This window comes from Rhincodon typus, chromosome 11 (assembly GCF_021869965.1).
Source record: "Rhincodon typus isolate 14 chromosome 11, sRhiTyp1.1, whole genome shotgun sequence".
Taxonomy (NCBI): Eukaryota; Metazoa; Chordata; class Chondrichthyes; order Orectolobiformes; family Rhincodontidae; genus Rhincodon; species Rhincodon typus.
In genome coordinates, this window is record NC_063342.1 from 14,485,657 (window position 1) to 14,503,965 (window position 18,309).

General features: G+C 43.0%; 1 protein-coding gene across 4 annotated transcripts in view; it reads left to right on the forward strand.

The window, feature by feature from the left end:
* Positions 1-5,959: 5,959 nt before the first annotated feature.
* Positions 5,960-18,309, forward strand: part of LOC109929366 (interferon-induced GTP-binding protein Mx3-like) — a 48,102-nt gene continuing 35,752 nt past the window's right edge. The window contains exons 1-5 of one of the 4 annotated variants that reach the window (XM_048603312.1): positions 5,960-6,050; positions 6,391-6,535; positions 10,698-10,812; positions 12,157-12,349; positions 16,427-16,564. In XM_048603312.1, the coding sequence (XP_048459269.1) occupies positions 12,160-12,349; positions 16,427-16,564 (328 nt within the window). In that variant the 5' untranslated portion in view covers positions 5,960-6,050; positions 6,391-6,535; positions 10,698-10,812; positions 12,157-12,159. The other 3 variants (XM_048603313.1, XM_048603310.1, XM_020529039.2) reach the window with 3 other exon arrangements.

Genomic DNA, 18,309 nt, shown 5'->3' on the forward strand with positions numbered 1-18,309 from the left:
CCTGCTCCTCTGCTGCTTGGCCTGCTGTGTTCATCCAGCTCTACACCTTGTTATCTCTGAATAGGCTCGGGCTAGTTTTCCTGGGGCATTGGAGGCTGAGGGGTGACCTTCATAGAGGGTTATAAAATCATGAGGGGCATAGATAGGGTGAATAGCCAAGGTCTTTTCCCCGGGGTGGGGAAGTCCAATACTGGAGGGCATAGGTATAAGGTGTGAGGGGAAAGATTTAAAAGGGACCTAAGGGGCAACTTTTTCACGCAGAAGGTGGTGTGTATGGAATGAGCTGCCAGAGGATGTGTTGGAGGCTGGTACAATGACAATATTTAAAAGGCATCTGGATGGGTACATGAATAGAAAGGGTTTAGAGGGATATGGGCCAAATGTTGGCAAATAGGGCTAGATTGATTTAGGATATCTGGTCAGCATGGACGTGTTGACTAAAGCGTCTGTTTCCATGCTGTACAGCTCTATGACACTATAAACGTGCTTTATCAATGTTGTTATTAATTAATGACCTTCACTGAATTCAGTTTTATCTGTTATGTATCTATCTGTTCAACTGGTCTGTCAAGGTCCTCCTGAATTTTGTTCCTATTCTCCTCTCTGTTTATGTTTCTGAATTTTGTGCCAGCTACAAACTTAAATGTTCACCCTTACACTCACCTCAACTCGTCAATATCTATAGGAAGAGCAATGATCCTAATACAAACCCCTGGGGAACATGATTGTATATCTAAAACAAAACCAAAAGAACTGCGGATGCTGTAAATCGGGAACAAAAACAAAGTTGCTGGAAAAACTCAGCAGGTCTGGCAGCATCTGTGAAGGAGAAAACAGAGTTAACGTTTCGGGTCCGAGTTCTGAGGAAGGGTCACCGGACCCGAAACGTTAACTCTGTTTTCTCCTTCACAGATGCTGCCAGACCTGATGATTGTATATCTCCCTCAGATGTGTTCCTTCTCTCCGGTTATCTGACTAACATCTGTAGGCTGCAAACATTTTCATTATTGTGAATGCTGTCAACTATGTGATAATGACTAGATAATTTGTTTATTGTGATGCTCACTGAGGGTTGGACAATTGTCAGGATCTTGGGGATAACTGCCCTGTACTACTACTACCAAGTGATGCCATGGGATCTTTTATATCTACCTGAGAAGGCCATGCTTTCACATTTCATCCGAAAGACAAGTTACTGTTATACTCTGCTTTCTATCCCTGAATCAGTTTTGTACCAATGCTAAATAAAAACCAAAAGAACTGCAGATGCTGTAAATCAGGAACAAAAACAGAAGTTGCTGGAAAAACTCAGCCGGCCTGGCAGCATCCGTGAAGAGAAAATCAGAATTAACGTTTCGGGTCCAGTGACCCTTCCTCAGATCTGCTGAGCTCTTCCAGCAACTTCTGTTTTTGTACCAATGCTAATGGGCTTCAGCTTTGTCTGCAAGTTATGCCTTCTAAATTTGTAACATTCAAAAGGGAGAACATTACTTTTCAAAACATACAGAGAAGAAATAAAAAAAGACATGATAGGTACATAGAAATATTTCCAGATGTAAATGATTGCACTGTGTGTATACCAGCAGAGCAAATGATTGACAGAATGTAATGAAATGAAGAACCATACACCTGTATACTCTCAACAGAGTACCTGATGAGTCTGGGCTGCAAAACATGAAGCTAACAGAGATTATGAAGTCTACCTGACATTTCTCCACCCATCGACAAACTGCTTTGAATATATTTCTATTTTGTTAAAGGATTACTGCAGTTACTTACAAATAACTAAGGGCTCACTTACAGGGAAACACATTTTGACATGTATGCGAAGGAAAAAGAAGCACTTGCATTAATATAGCTTCAGGTCATCTTTTACAGCAAATGGTGAGTTTATTGAAGTATGACATAGGCAATGTGGCAGTAACCACAAGCAGCTTTGTGAGAAGGACTGGAAGAACTGTTTTAGAGCTGTATCTCCTGCCAACCCACTTGAACAGGAAGTCGATGTCGTTGCCATCATCCTTGTGTGCCTGCATTTCACCAGAACTGAAAACTTGTGTATCCGATATTGCTTCCTCTGCTCCCTTCAGTGCCCTGTCCTCTCTCCTCCACCTCCGCAATCACTGCTCTCTTCAGTCTTCCAACCTGCACTCCCTTTGCTACCTGGTACTCCATTCCCCCCATTGCGCCGTCCCATGTTCCCCTCCATGCCTCTTTTTCCTCCACTCCTCTCACCCCCTCCATCCTCTGTTCTTCTCACCACCCAGTCCCTTGCTCGTGTGCCCACTTTATGCTGGACAACCCGTGCAATTTGGTTGCTCTATTATTGATTTAATAATCTTTATATCTTGTCATTATGGATCCATTTGAAATGGGGTCTGTGGTGTTTTAAAACTACCTCTACTGTTAGTACTCTTTAGGAAATGAGTTGTGAGCAATTTGTTTCTTACAGGATACACCAGGCATTCTTTTAGTGATAAAGAAAATGTTTCCTGAGACTAATTAACTTTCACATCTATGTTTGAATCGCTTCCCCAGATGCTTTTTAAGTGATCAGTGAGTTTGTTATATAAGTGTATCTATAATTACATTGGGGCTGCCCCAACAGGGTGACAAAGCATATTTTTTAAATTCAAAGATATTATCTTTCAAAGGCGGAACTTACATTGGAGTGAATGCACACCATGCCATTGAATTGGCTTCTCCTTTAGTCTCCATTATTTGTTGGACAAACGTCCAGACACCGGGAGAATACACTGTTGTCTTCAACATGATTGTAGAATCTTTTACCTCCAGATAGGGCCTTGGTTTATCAGAAATCTGTCACTGTTTGACACAAATAAACTACGGTATAGCACACAGCTATATATTCAGTCATGTACTCTGTGCTGTGAGGAAGGGTCACTGGACCCCAAACGTTAACTCTGATTCTTCTTCACAGATGCTGCCAGACCTGCTGAGCTTTACCAGCAGCTTCAGTTTTTGTACTCTGTGTTGTGTCTGTAATTATCTGATATCCTTTATATTCAGGAAAACAGACAAACTTTGTGGCATCATAAATAAATATATTCGGAAAGGTTTCCCCGAGTTTTAGATTTTCCAACATCACTGACCAATATCCACATTTCACCGATATTTATGCAGCCAGTGATTTTAAAAACAAAGACACGACATACTCAACAGGTAATCCTCGTACTGGCAGCCTATAAGTGAAAGCAATTTAATGATAGTTCTAGATTTCAAGTGATGGTGGTCTGACTATTTCTTTTGGCAGCTTGTTCCAGTATAGAATGGTCCTTGGGAAGGAAGATTGTTGATACAGTATCTGGGAAGGACATGGGTCTGAATGTTCTCCAGACAGTCATTATTCCAGTATTGATGGGATTTGCACAGGGGATCTTGCGGAATCCCCATCATTGCACACTCTGAAGGAATTGCCTGGGAAATTGAAGTTTCCTCTGGCAGTTCATTCTGCACATGAGCAAACCACTGTGTAAAAAACATTGTTCCTCAGGTCCCTTTTAAATCTTTCTCCTCTCATGTTAAAGATATGCCCCCAGTTTTGAACTCAACCACCCCAGGGAAAAGACCCTTGCTATTCACCTTAAATATACCCGTCATGATTTTATAAATAGTCAATTCCACATTTTATAAATGCCAGAGAGTTCATTTTTCTCTGTCCTTCATTGGAGTGATATACCTTTCCAAATATTTTGCCAAGGATGCAATGCTGGTATATTTCCTGTGCTGATATGCACAGAACTGTGCAGCAGATCTTTGGATCTACATACTCTAGAACCCAATGTTTCTTGAACAATTCATTGCCTCTCCTTTAATGGGCAAGCACACTGAGGATAATTTTTGCTTTATTCATTCATGGGATGAGGGCATTGCTAGCTAGGCCAGCATTTATTGCCCATCCCTAATTGCCCAGAGGGCAGTTAAGAGTCAACCACATTGCTTTGGTCTGGAGCCACATGTAGGCCAGACCAGGTAAGGGTAGTAGTTTCCTTCCCTAAAGGACATCAGTGTATTTCCCAACAATCGGCAATAGATTCAACGTCATCATTTAGACTGTTAATTCCAGATTTTTATTGAATTCAAATTCCATCATCTGCTGCAGTGGAATTCAAACCTGGGTCCCCAGAACATAATCTAGGTCTCTGGATTAACAGACCAGCAATAATACCACTAAGCCACCACCACCCCTTAAATTTTGGGGTCCCTGTCACTTGGGACTGCTCATACAATACTAAGGATATTGAGTCAATTATCTATTACAGCTCTCTCTCTGTCTGACTTTGATGGAATTGAAAATTATGAAAGGTCTACGACGTGCATCTCATTGTTCATTTTGCACCATCAGCTGAAGACAAAACTAAGTTCATCATTTTAAAAAAAATCAACTCTGGTTAACAGCAAATGGAGAAGACATTCACCCTGTCAGGTTTGTAGTAGTTCTTTGAGATTTCAATCCAATCAGCCTCACTTTGATCCTTCTGGTCTTTGCCAATCTTATTCCTTCATTCTTCCAAATGACGTGAGCTTGCCTGCATTTATTGCCTATTTACCTTCAAGAGGTGGGGTGAGCCATTTTTCTGAACTGTTGCAGTCCACATGGGCCTGTTAGGGAGTTGCAGTCTTCTGAGCCCCCAACAAAAAAGTACCAGGATGGTGTGTGACTCCAAGAGAAATCTGCAACATTCCCACAGTTCATTCCAGCTGGTAGATCTGACACATTTGGAAGTGCTGTCAGAAGAGGCTGTGAATCTTGTACATAGTAACTGTGCACGTACATCTTGGGCCAGAAGTCACGTGTGGAGCAAACCAAGAAAGGATGGCAGAATCCCATCCCCAACCCCTGCAGGGCATTCGTGAACCAGCTAGATATTAACAAATCCAATTCATGGGAGTGGCTTCTAATAGTAATATTTGCTTTTAATTCCATATTTTATGATTAACAGTGCTGAATTTGAACTCCTGTCTCTGAGAGCAATAGTCCAGATGACTGGGTTACGAGTAACATTTCCAACTAACTATCCCTAACACATATAAAGTTGAGTTTTTACAGCATGGAGAGAGGCACTTCAGCCCACATGTCTGTGCTGGTCGTCAAACATCCATCTTGCCATTTTCCAGCACTTGACTCTTTGTATGCTATGGCATTTTGAGTATTCACCTAAATATTTCTTAAATATTTTGAGGGTTCCTGTCCCTACACTGTTATACATATCCTTCAGCATTAGCGTCCAAACCCATGGTCTCCACCATCGAAGATAAGGGCAGCAGATACTAGGAACAACACCACCTGCCAAGTGCCCCTCTGAGACACTCACCATCCCGACATTGAAATATATTGCTGAAGCTCTCCTAATTCCTAACAGCCTTGTGTGTATCTATAATACAAGGACTGCCGCAGTTCACCACCACCTTCTCTAGAGCAATTAAGGATGGGAAGCAAATGCTGGCCAAAATGATACTCAGATCCCATGAGTAAGTAAAAACAAAATATAGTCAATATTTTATTTACCACCATTAGTACCTTAATCTCTCTGCTGAGATGGCACATGGTTTGAAAAAGGTTAAAATTTGTAACTAAGATAAGGTGTGGAGCTGGATGAACACGGCAGGCCAAGCAGCATCAGAGGAGCACGAAAGCTGACGTTTCGGCTCTGGACCGTTTTCTGAAGAAGAGTCCAGACCCGAAACGTCAGCTTTCCTGCTCCTCTGATGCTGCTTAGCCTGCTGTGTTTATCCAGCTCTACACCTTGTTATCTCAGATTCTCCAGCATGGACAGTTCCCACTATCTCCAAAATTTGTAACTGCATGGATTTCCTTCATCTATCCATTGCAATGTACTGCTTTAATATTAACTTCATATTTGTATAAAAATGATTTGGTTGGCGGGTCTTTAGCCCATTGTGGATTTTCTTTTATTCACTCCTGGGCCAGCATCTGTTGCCTCCTTATTTGCCGCTGGAGAAGGTGGTGGTGAGCTGCCTTCTTGAACAGCTGTAGCCCATGTGTTGTGGGTTGACCCATAAATTCGGTAAGGATTTAGGGGGTTACAGATTTTAGACCCAGGCACCACTGAGGGATCATGTCACAAATCCTGAATCCAGTGCTGGCCGGGGGATGGATGACGCCAGGTTTGCGGAGGAAATCAAAACTGTGAGAGAAACGAAACTGCACCAAGTCATGTGATTCCTGGTAAAGGGAAGTGAAACCGACAGGAAGACACGGCGACAAACATTTTAAATCAGTGCATGGTTTACGGTCAGCCTGTCGTTGCGCTTACGAAGGGGAAACTGAACGAATTTCTGCTGTAATTTTTAACCGTTCCCCTGGAAGACCTAACCTCTGGTTGTTTCTTTTTTGATAATCTCAAGGTTTCCGGGTGGAGCATCAGAGCCTGAAAACTATTTCAGCAACCCTTAGGAGAACGGAATTCTCTCGCTATTGCTATGACTGCAGATTCCCCGTAACACCGCCAGAAAAAGAACAAAGCAATCCATTTTATTTTGCCTGAGACCTGTGAGTACAACTCGAGTCGTGAGTAGAAATTAGATTAATAATTAGATGGAATTGCGTTCTCCTTTTAGAAATCTCCCCTGTTTCTAACGCTCCGGCTAATTCACTTCTTTGCTGAGTGAATCTTCATTTTTCTTTTTCTGAAGAAGGGTCTAGACCCGAAACGTCAGCTTTCTTGCTCCTCCGATGCTGCTTGGCTTGCTGTGTTCATCCAGCTCTACACCTTGTTATCTCTTCATTTGTTCCGTGTTCAATAGGGGATTGAAAGTGTTTTTAGAAAGTTTGTAGCAGCACTGCCCTGTCTGCTACTGGAGCTTCGAGGTGGCGTTAAACTATTTAAAATCAGACAAATATATTTTACACAGCATTATATATCATATTTCAAATACATAGGGCAATGCTTGTAATTAACTGCTTGATGTAGGACTGTGTGCTTACTCCAATGGGGATGAATGGCAATGGGGTGTTAGAGTGGAGTTGGCATTATTGTTGGGAATGTGTTAATCCTTTTTTTTTTGCTGGGAGTTATTGCTAAAATCATGATGGGTTGAAGCTGGGCAGTCATTGCTGAAGCAATCTCCTCCGAGTAAACTGGGATTTAATCCAGAACATAATCTCAACCTGATTGTTTCCAGTTTCAGGTAACACTCAGTGTGCGGCTTAGGAACCTGAAGATCAACAATATTTGTTGCCTCAGCTTGCAATGCAAGTGTGTGACCCCAGGATTTTACTTCTGGCTCTGCAGGGGTGGCCTCGTCTCCTCCTCAAAACGCTCAGCTCACCCTGACGTTACTGTTAGGATCATAATGTCCTCCTAGGAACTCCTGCTCTGACAAAAGGTGTCCCTGGGCCAGGAATTTCCACCTGCAGTGTGAGGTTACGATAAACTGCTCCTTCTGTGAGGTAGTGTTTACCAGGTGAAAAGTGTCAGAATGACAAGGGAAAACTCCCCCAAGGGCGCAAGAGGATGTTTTAGTATTGTTTGCCAAGGCACACTGGTTAGAGTAAAATAGATGGCAACAATATTTTCAGAAACAGCTGAAAATTAAGGCAGGTGCTGATGAAAAGGGATAGAGATCTTGCGAAGACAAACAGGAGGCTGGAAGAACACAGCAAGCCAGGCAGCATCTGGAGGGAAGGAGAAATCAACATTTCGGGTATTACCCTTCTTCAGCCTCCTGTTTGTCTACCTTGGATTCCAGCAGCTGCAATTTTTTATTTGTCCCTATGGAGATCTTGTGTTTGGAAGGTGTTTTCAAAGGATTTATAGGGACTTGGGTGTTGTGGGAGTAATAGTCGGCTTAACTACACCAAGGCCCTGATTAATGCTCTTGGGGATGCAAAGATCAGTACAGCACATGAACAGGCCCTTTGGCCCACCAAGTCTGCACCAATACATTATGCCTTTCTAAGCTAAAAGCTTTTTACTACTATGTGGTCCACATCCCTATATTCCCTGCCCTTTTATGTATCCGTCAAGATGCATCTTAAATGTTGCCTCTGCCACACCTGGCAATGTATTCCAGGCACTTACCACTCTCCATTTTTTTAAAAAAAACTTGCTTCTCACATCTCCTTTGAACTTTTCCCCCCTCTTACCTTAAACTTATGTTCCCTAGTATTGACATTTCTATCCTGTGGCTTCAAATCAAGTACAGTCAAAAAATCTGGAATTAAGAGCTAGTAAGCAATTTGTACCAAATTCATACAGGATCTGGTTTAAATTATTTATTTTAAACTTAATACAGATATCTAATTGGTCATATTGGTAACTGAGTCAGCCATTTTAGTTAATGTTCTGGCCAGCAGAGTAGTGGGACTAAAGAGAGATATAGTGCAGTCCTCCAACCCTCGGTCATGATCCGAGGTATTATTTCCTAATTTTGGACACACAAACATTAAAAAAAAAGAGCAGGAGCAGGCCATTCAACCCTTTGAGTCTGCTCTGCCATTCAATATGGTCATGGCTGATCATCCGACTCAGTCCCCTCTTCCTTCTTTCTCCCGTTGTCCTTCAATCTCCTCAGATCTAACTCCTTGAATTCAATGTTTTGTCTTCAACCCCCTTCTGTGGCAGCGAATACAACAGGCTCACCACTCTGTGTGAAGAAATTTCTCCTCGTTTGAATGGCCTACCCCACCCCCTTTACTTCAGGAAGCAGTTTAAAACCCAACCAGGCCAGCAAAAATGAGTACAGTTGCCGATTCACCAACAGCTTATTGTGCAATCGCTCGCTCACTCCCCTTCTGCCGCATTGACAAACAAACCACCACATCTCCTCCTGTGGGCACTTGAATTGCAGCAGCAGCCGTCCTTCACTGTTGATGCATTTCCTCAGCCCCCTTTGTGTTCAGCTACCACTACCACTTAGCTCAATCCTTATGCAATGCGTTGGCTCCTTTTATTAACCCTTGGAACAGAAAAGACCTCAAGGTGGGAACTAAACTAAACAAATAGCCCAGCCAATATGTGTAGAGGTATTCCTGGTGTTAAATAGACCCTCAGAATTGTCCTTATTTGGGGATAGGGAGGCAATCATATACTGGTATTGTTTGTGGACTAATAATCTAGAGACCCACGTACTGCTCTGGGATTCCAGTTTGAATCCTACTCCAGTTGATTATACAAGCTGAATTCAAAATATCTAATAAAGTCTGTAATGGTGACCATTAAACCATTGTTTATTGCCATAAAATTCCATCTGGTTTGCTAATACCTCTTAAGGAAGGAAATCGGCTGTCTTTGATCTGGGCTACATGGAATTCCACGCTCATTGCAATGTGGTTCACACTTAGCTGTCCCCTGAAATGGCCAAGCAAACCACACAGCTGTTTCAAACTGTTAAAAATGTCTCACAGACTAGTCAAGCAAAAGCCTGACGTAGTCATATTCTCAGAATTGTACCTTATAGGCAATGTGCCAGACACCGCTATCACCATCACTGGATATGTCCTGTGCCACCAGCAGAACAGACCCAGCAAACATGGCCATACAGTGGTTTACAGTTACGAGAGTCTCCACTGTTGACTACAGACCTGATGGAGTCTCATGGTTTCTTGCCCCTCTTTGACCTGATGCCATGTACCCTTTTTCCCCTCTGTTGATGAATCAGTGGTCCTCCATGTTGAACATCACTTGGAGGAAGCATTGAGGGTGGCAAGATGCATTCTGTACCCTGGATAGAGGACTTCAGTGTCTACCACTAAAAGTGGTTTCATGGCACCACAACTGATTGTACAGGTGGAGTCCTAAAGGACATAGTTGCTACGACCATATCCAACAAGAGAGAATCTAAATATCACCCAGTTGACTTTCAATGGTGTTAGCATCACTGAATTCCCCTACTATTAGCATCCTGGGGGTTACCATTGACCAGAAACTAAACTGGATTAGGCATATAAGTGCAGTGGCTACAAAAGCAGGTCAGAAGCTAGAAATACTGCAGTGACTCTCCAAAGCCTGACCACCAACTACAAGGCACACGTCAGAAGTATGATGGGATACTCCCCACTTGCCTGGATGGGTGCAGCTCAACATCACTCGTGAAGTTCGACACCATCCAGGTCAAAGCAGCCGCATGATTGACATCACATCCACAATCACTCACACCCTCCACCACCAATGGTCATGAGAAGCAGTGTGTACTATCTATAAGATGCACTATAGAAATTCACCAAGTCTCCTCAGACAGCACCTTACAAATCCAAGACCACTTCCAAGTATGAGGATAAGGGCAGCAGATACTTGGGAACATTACCGCTTGCAAGTTCCCCTGACAAACCGCTCATCATCCTGACTTGGAAATATTTTGCTGTTCCTTCAGCGTTGCTGGGGTGAGAATTCAGGACTTCCCTCCCTAATGATGCTGAGTGTTCCTACACCAGATATATTGCAGTAGTTTAAGAAGGCAGCTGACCGTCACATTCTCAAGGGCAAATGGGGATGGACAATAAATGTCAAACCAGCCAACGAAGCTGATATCCCATGAATAAATTTAAGAAAAGACAGGGAACTTGCAGCTAGTTGGTGACACAATTACAAATATTTCTGGTGCACATAGTGACTGTGTTTCACCGATTATTCAGCTAAAAAATAAATTAATTATTGCAATTGTAAAGATTGCTACTTAATGACAAACAACTCCTATATATTCTTGATTTCTAGGTCCTCCACACGGTGAGCAAGAACTGTTGCTGAGGACGATTAACAAAGGGGTGCTTATTCCCTCGGAAGGTGCATCAATACAGGTGTACCCCAACATTGATACTTATACCTTTTGGTGGGTCCACTTAGATAGTTAATTGCATGTTTATTTGACTAACTCTCAAGTCTCAAATTGGGGTTCAGAGAAATACTATCCTCTTCTGAGATCTACTCAGCTGAGCACAACTGTTAAAGCTGAGGGTGACTGTAGAGAAGATCTTCCTGGAATTTAGCGCAAACTGTAGTTAAAAACATTTTAAAGTTCCCTTATTTCTCCATAACATAATGTTAAATGCTGTTAGTTTCCACCCAGCCATACCAGTGATTGCACCAGTGCCAATGAGTAGCTTACTCACATTCACCTTGTTAAACCTGAAGGTTGTGTGTTAGAACCAGCTTCTGGTTTCACATCATTTTTAACACCTACTTGACCCCAACTTACCTGTTCCTGGACATTAAAATCACCCCTCACTTCCTGAGTTCCTTCTTGCAGCATGGGAAAAGCAATCTACTCTTGTAACAAAACAACAGTATCAAGTTGGAGCTTTTCTCTTTGTGTTGCATATGCCCTGATCCAACCCCTCAAAGCTACCTCCCAAATTCCAAACCAACAATGGACTGCGACTGCAAACTCTTGTCTTAATATTTTCTTGGAGTTTATTACAATGCATTCTACTCCCAACAACGCAAGCAAATTAAACCGCCTCCTTTATATTCATCTTTTCATTTCTAGTCTCTCTTTTTTTTATAACACATAAATAAAATGCTAATTTTGATGCCCTGTTGAGGTTTCTCCCTGGTTGTCTACAACAATGTCCAGAGGTTTATCTTCCATTCCTGGAGACTCTAGATCAATCCTGGAAGGTTAAAAGCTCTACCATATGTCCAAGCCCCATCACTACCTTAGAACAACGTCACAGAAAAATTTTTAAGACATTCATGAATGGGATGTGGGCATCACATGCAAAGGCAGATTTGTTATTGCCCCTGAGAAGGTGATGGTGAGCTGACTTCATGGTCAGAGTGGTTTGCTAGGCCATTTCAGAGGTACTTTGCTGTGGCACTGGAGTCATCAATAATCCAGGCTGGGTAAGTGAGCTGGATTTCCTTTCTTAAAGGGCGTTCATGAACCAGATGGATTTTTAATTCAAGCTGGTAATTTTATTGTTCCATGACAAACACTAGGCTGTTTAAATTATAGATTTATTAAATAAATTGTCCTCCTAGTTGTACTAATGGGATTTGAATTCCTGGATCATTGGTCCATAATATAACCTCTGTGCTCAGCTCTTATTCAAAACCTGTTACTGTATTGTCAACAAGGTGCAGGGCTGGATGAACACAGCAGGCCAAGCAGCATCATAGGAGCAGAGAGGCTGACGTTTCGGGCCTAGACCCTTCATTGCTTTTGTTTTCTCAGGCCATGGATGCAGCACTGTACAATCACTACGAAGAGAAAGTTCGACCCTGTATTGATCTCATTGACTCATTGAGAGCATTGGGTGTGGACCAGGACCTCTCTCTTCCGGCCATTGCAGTGATTGGTGATCAGAGCTCTGGAAAAAGCTCTGTGCTGGAGGCACTGTCTGGAGTCGCTCTGCCCAGGGGCAGCGGTAAGACGGTTCTGAATGTCAACTTCCTTAGCCTCTTTGTGATTCACCCCTACTCCCCAGCAATGCTCCCTCTTTTCTTACTGGAGTTACCTGCTCTCCTTTTATTGCAATCTCAATCAAACACAATGGTTGCCTGATTTGTTGAACCCCCCCCCCCCCCCCAATTAAACTCTCAGGTTTTGAATTTTGGGCATCAGGAATGAGGGATTGGAGGAAACTGGTGTTCCTTTCAAAAAGGGGTTACTGTGGAATGTTGTGACACACCGGGATAGCTCTTGTGGCATTGCTTTAAATCTGAACCAGGTTGATAGCCTGAGAATGATTGATGCTGGATAGGTCCTACATGACTCATCCACTTTCTCACAGCAAAGCCCACAGAACCACCATTAATTGGCATCTGCTGAAGCTGAGGAGGAATTTCTTCAGCCAGGGGGTAGTGAATCTGTGGAACTCGTTGCCGCAGAAGGATGTAGAAGCCAAGTAATTGTATGTCTTTAAGACGACGATAAGTTCTTGCAGCATCTGTGGAGAGAAATCAGAGTTAACGTTTTGGGTCAAAGGAACCTTCCCCAGAATGTCTGAGGAAGTTCTGATGAATGGTCACTCAACCCAAAATGCTAACTCTAATTTCTCTTCATGGATGCTGCCAGACCTGCTGAGCTTTCCCAGCAACCTCGGCTTTTGTTTCTGATTTACCGCATCAGTTCTTTTTGGTTTTTATAGATAGGTTCTTGATTAGAAAGGGGATGAATAGAAGGTAGCAGAATGGGGTTGAGAAACATGGCGGCTCAGTGGTTAGCACTGCTGCCTCACAGCGCCAGGAACCCGGGTTTGATTCCACCGTCGGGTGACTGTCTGTGTGGAGTTTGCACGTTCTCCCCATGTCTGTGTGGGTTTCCTCCAGGTGCTCTGGTTTCCTCCCACAGTCCAAAGATGTGCAGGTTAGGTGGATTAGCCATACTAAATTGCCTGTAGTGTTCAGGGATGTGTAGATTAGGTGGGTTATAGGGGGTTGGGTCTGGGTAGAATGCTCCAAGGGTCGGTGTGGACTTGTTGGGCCGAAGGGCCTGTTTCCAAACTGTAGGGATTCTATGATCTATGATTCTATATGATGAAATGGCACATTTCTGCACTGGAAGTTTAAGAAAACTGTTACCTAACTCTCACGAGTTAGTTATACCTTACTTGCTGCTGGATGGCTATAGAAATCTGAGTGCCATTGAAATGTAAAACATCAAATCAAGTATTCAAAATAAAGTACAAGCAAGGAAATCCTTATAATAATAGTCTGCTGTTGTAAAATATTATCTAAAGAGAGGAGGTTCAGAGATTGTGAAAATAATTTACTGGTGCAATAAGATTTGGTGTTCGCTAAGTCTTACTCAAAGTGCTTTATAATAAGATAAAAATTTTAATGCAATATTTGCGTAGTGTGCCAAATTTTCAATCTAAATGCTGCACTGATGTAAGCGAGAGATAAGTGCCTTGCCTGCAGCAACTTCACACACGCTGTGATGTGATTTTGCACATGGAAACGTGGTGCTCCACCTAGCAGTAGTCTTGGCCACTAACACAACCAGAAAGCATAAAGACTGTTTAGGTGCAATAAATTATTCAAAAGGCTCATAGCCTTAGCCTGAAGGGCTGGTGTAAGTCGTGGCTGAAATTAGGTTTCAATTACATTGAACTTTGGTTGAATCCCTCTTAAAGTATTCTTTTTGTTTCTGTTGGTTGTAGCACCGGAAGGATAAAAGTTTTTTAAAAAAATAAAATCATCACGGTTCCAGAGACCCCATAGGGTTGCTCTCTCATTTGAGACAACTGATGGTGATTTACCCTGTGGGTCACCACACGACGAGGGAAGGCAGATATTGAAAATGCCAGACCTTAATAGTAACCTCAGCCAGTGTGGGAATTAAATCTGTTGCAGAGTCGGGTAGAGTACTTATAGACTGGAAGGCAGGACGTTAGAATTTGTTTGTAAAATGATGGGGAGGCGGGGGGGTGGAGAAAGAGTGCACGGTCCCTTTAAAAGATGGGTTTTTTTAGGCTTGGTGATTTTCCAGAAAAGCATGTCTGTGAGCAGCAGCAGCCACAGAGAGTTCCTGAAATTGAAACATTTGTATCAAAAGCTTGTATGGTTAGCATCCCAGGTAGTAGCCTTATTTTGTTATTAAAGCAACAAGATTGAATATCAGCCAATTAATTTAAACCAGGCACTTAGAGACTAAAAAACCAATTAAATTTAAATCAATGGTTTTGACAACCTAGGACCAATGCTATTGTAAGAAATGGATAGGCCATCAAGGGTATAAATGAAGAGGGCATTTGAAAACTGGTGTGAGAGCAACTGCCGTCTGTTAGAGTTAACAATCAGCAGCCCTCAAGAGAAAATCACTGGCTCTCTCAGAATTCTCTAAGCTCTTGGGAAACCATCATCTAACTAATAGTACAGTGGCACTCTTAGCTAATATTCCTGACAAAATAATTTAATGGAGAAATGTGTTCCTGACGAAGAACAGCAGAGAAGGCACCAAATATTCAAGAAGATGCATCCTGGCCATAATTTTGAGAGACTAAATTTAAAGTTTTTTAAAAATTAATTTGGTTTATATAAGTAGGACTTATATCTATTGGAACAGCGTACCATTAGAATTGTGTTTTATTTGGGACCAGTTAGTAGTTAGGAGGGAATTGTTCAGTTTGTTAATTCTGTTAATTTGGCTACTGTTACAGTTAGATAAATAAATTGTTACTTGTTGATTATAGAGTGACTGTCAGAAGTTTTTCATTTAATCTCCCCTTTATAACAGATTGGGAGGTGAGAGGCAGGTTATGCCACTTTTCACACTTCGTTTAACAGATTATGAGGTGAGGTGAGGTGAGCTTCTCTGGGCCTTTCGGTTTTAGTTACCAGAAAGGGGTCAACCTCTGCTTCATAATAAATCACACTGTGGACATCATGATGTATTGCAAGCCAACTCTCCAGCCAACTGAGCTAACCAGGAAGGATATATTGGTAATGGACGGGGTGCAGTGCAGATTCTGCAGGATGTAAATGTAGAAGAGCTGAATAATGAGGACAGTTTGTATTAAGAGATAGTAGGAACTGCAGATGCTGGAGAATCTGAGATAACAAGGTGTAGAGCTGAATGAATACAGCAGGTCAAGCAGCATCAGAGGAGCAGGAAGGCTGACATTTCAGGTCTAGACCCCTCTTCAGAAATGGGGGAGGGGAAGGGGATTCTGAAATAAATAGGGAGAGAGTGGGAGGCGGATAGAAGATGGATAGAGGAGAAGATAGGTGGAGAGGAGACAGACCAGTCAAAGAGGCGGGTGTGGAGCCAGTAAAGGTGAGTGTAGGTGGGGAGTTAGGGAGGGGATAGTTCAGTCCAGGGAGGACGGACAGGTCAAGGGGGCGGGATGAGGCTAGTAGGTAGGAGATGTTGGAGGAGGGGATGGGTGGGAGGAAGGACAGGTAAGGTAGGTGGGGACAAGCTGGGCTGGTTTTGGGATGCGGTAGAGGGAGGGGAGATTTTGAAACTTGTGAAGTCCACATTGATGCAATTTGGCTGCAGGGTTCCCAAGTGAAATATGAGGTGCTGTTCCTGCAACCTTCGGGTGGCATCATTGTAGCCCAGGATGGACATGTCGTCTGAGGAATGGGAGGGGGAGTTGAAATGGTTCGCAACTGGGAGGTGCAGTTGTTTAGTGGGGAAGGAAACCTTTATTTGCTTTCCGGAGGGACCACTGTCTCCATGACTCCCTTGTTCACTCCACGCTCCCCTCCAGCCCCACTACACCCGGCACTTTTCCCCTCAACCACAGGAAGTGCTACACCTGCCCCTACACCTCCCCCCTCACCCCCAAACCAGGCCCCAAGAAGACCTTCCACATCAAACAGATGTTCACTTGCACATCTGCTAATGTGGTATACTGTATCCGCTGTTCCAGATGTGGCCTCCTCTACATTGGGGAAACCAAGCGGGGGCTTGGGGACCGCTTTGCGGAACACCAACGCTCGCTTTGCAACAAATATGAAAAGATTGTCTGACATCATTTCTCCCTGTTTGACAGGAATTGTGACAAGATGTCCTCTCGAACTGAAGCTGAAAAAAGCCAAAGAGGCGAAAATATGGAAGGGACAAATAAGTTACAAGAATTATTTGAAAGACCTGTCTGACCCATCTGAGGTGGATAAAGAAATTGTGAAAGGTGATGGTCGTATTATTTTTAGCTTGGTGTTACCTCGTCACCACATTTTGGCATTGATAATGGTGAAATCATGCGATTTTTTTTTTTTTTTTTTTTTTTTTTTTTTTTTAAATTAATACAGTATGAGTTATTTTATCTTTTCCTCTTGATTTTCTCTTTGCTTCTCTGAACTTGAAGGCTGCGTGCAAAGATTCAGTTGCAGAAATGATGGTTGCTCTCTGGTGCCTCACCTGGTGACCATTTCTTGTGTGGTAGCTTTGACCACAAGTGGAGGCCTACCTGACTGATGGTGGTTGGGTTGGTTGGAATCACCATAGCCAAACTCAGCCCTGTCCTTGTTTGACAGTCTTCTTTCCACCAACAGCACTGGACAACAGGTAGAAGTGGAGTCTAGGCTGCTTTGTCCTCACTCTGTTCCCCAAGTTTATTCACGTTGAGACTAATAGTGGGCCAAGAATTGTCCCTCGAGACATTAGCTAACTTGGCACAGAACAAGTATGAGGGAGGAAATCATCTAAAGTGGTAACACACAAATGGGCAATATTTTTTCATCACTCTCAACATTCAGCACCTGATGGTTTAATTCCGTTACCCTTAGTGGCACTGAATATCAGAGATGTGGAATAGAGTAGGTGGCCTATCAGATTCTGCCCATTTCATGCCATTTCCCCATGTTTGAAAGGTAGAACTCGTTCTGGGATTTGATTTCAAGTGTATTGTTAGGCCTGCAGCCTAGTTGGAAGTTCTAACCTGGGAGCTTACATCTTGACCTCTAATGTAACTCTTCACTCAGCAAGGATAGCATTGGGGCAGGGAAGAGGGTTAATGTTGGGCCAGGTTCATGCAGCAGCCTGAGGGCAAGTTGATCTCCTAATTGGTGACAGATTGTTCACACTGACTCTGAATTAGCTTGAGGCTGCTGACGCAGCCAGGTGAGGGCCAAAGATAGAGACTGAGGGTCAGTTTAAAGGAAATATCTGAGATGGTCAAAGCCTGAAAGAGCATGGGTTCCTCCCACTCAGGCACCAAAGCAGCCTTTGGTTCTCCCAGTCTTGTTTCTGCTTCCCTGCTCTGGCATCAACTATCAATGTCCTTGAGGTTGTAGACTTGCTCGCCGAGCTGATGTGTTTGATTGCAGATGTTTCATCACCCTGTTAGGTAACATCATCAGTGTGCTTCCGGTGAAGCGTTGGAGTTCTGTCCCGCTTGTTACTTATATGCCTCAGTTTGCTGGGGTGGTTGGCATCATTTCTGGTTCTGTTTCTCAGTAGTTTGTATATCGAGTCCAGTTCAATGTGTTTGTTGATGGAGTTCCAGTTGGAATACCAGGCTTCCAGGAATTCCCTGGCATGTCTCTGTTTGGCTTGTGCTATAATGGATGTGTTGTCCCAGTCGAATTCATGTCTTTCTTTGTCCATGTGTACTGAGGCCAGTGAGAATTGGTCATGTCCCTTAGTGGCTAGTTGGTGTTTGTGTATCCTTTATTGTTAGTTTTCTTCCAGTTTGGCCTTTGTAATGTTTCTCACAGTCCTTGCATGGTATTGTGTATATTACATTAGTTTTATTGGTTGTGGGTATGGGATCCTAATGTAATATACAGCGCCTTCTGGAAATGTAGAGACCAGGGAAATGTAACTGAATCACTATACGGAAGTTTTCTACATTGATGCAGCCACTCCCGGGAGTCTTGAGTAACATTTACTTATCCTCTCGGGTGAGAAGGATAAAGCATAGCGACTGATCTG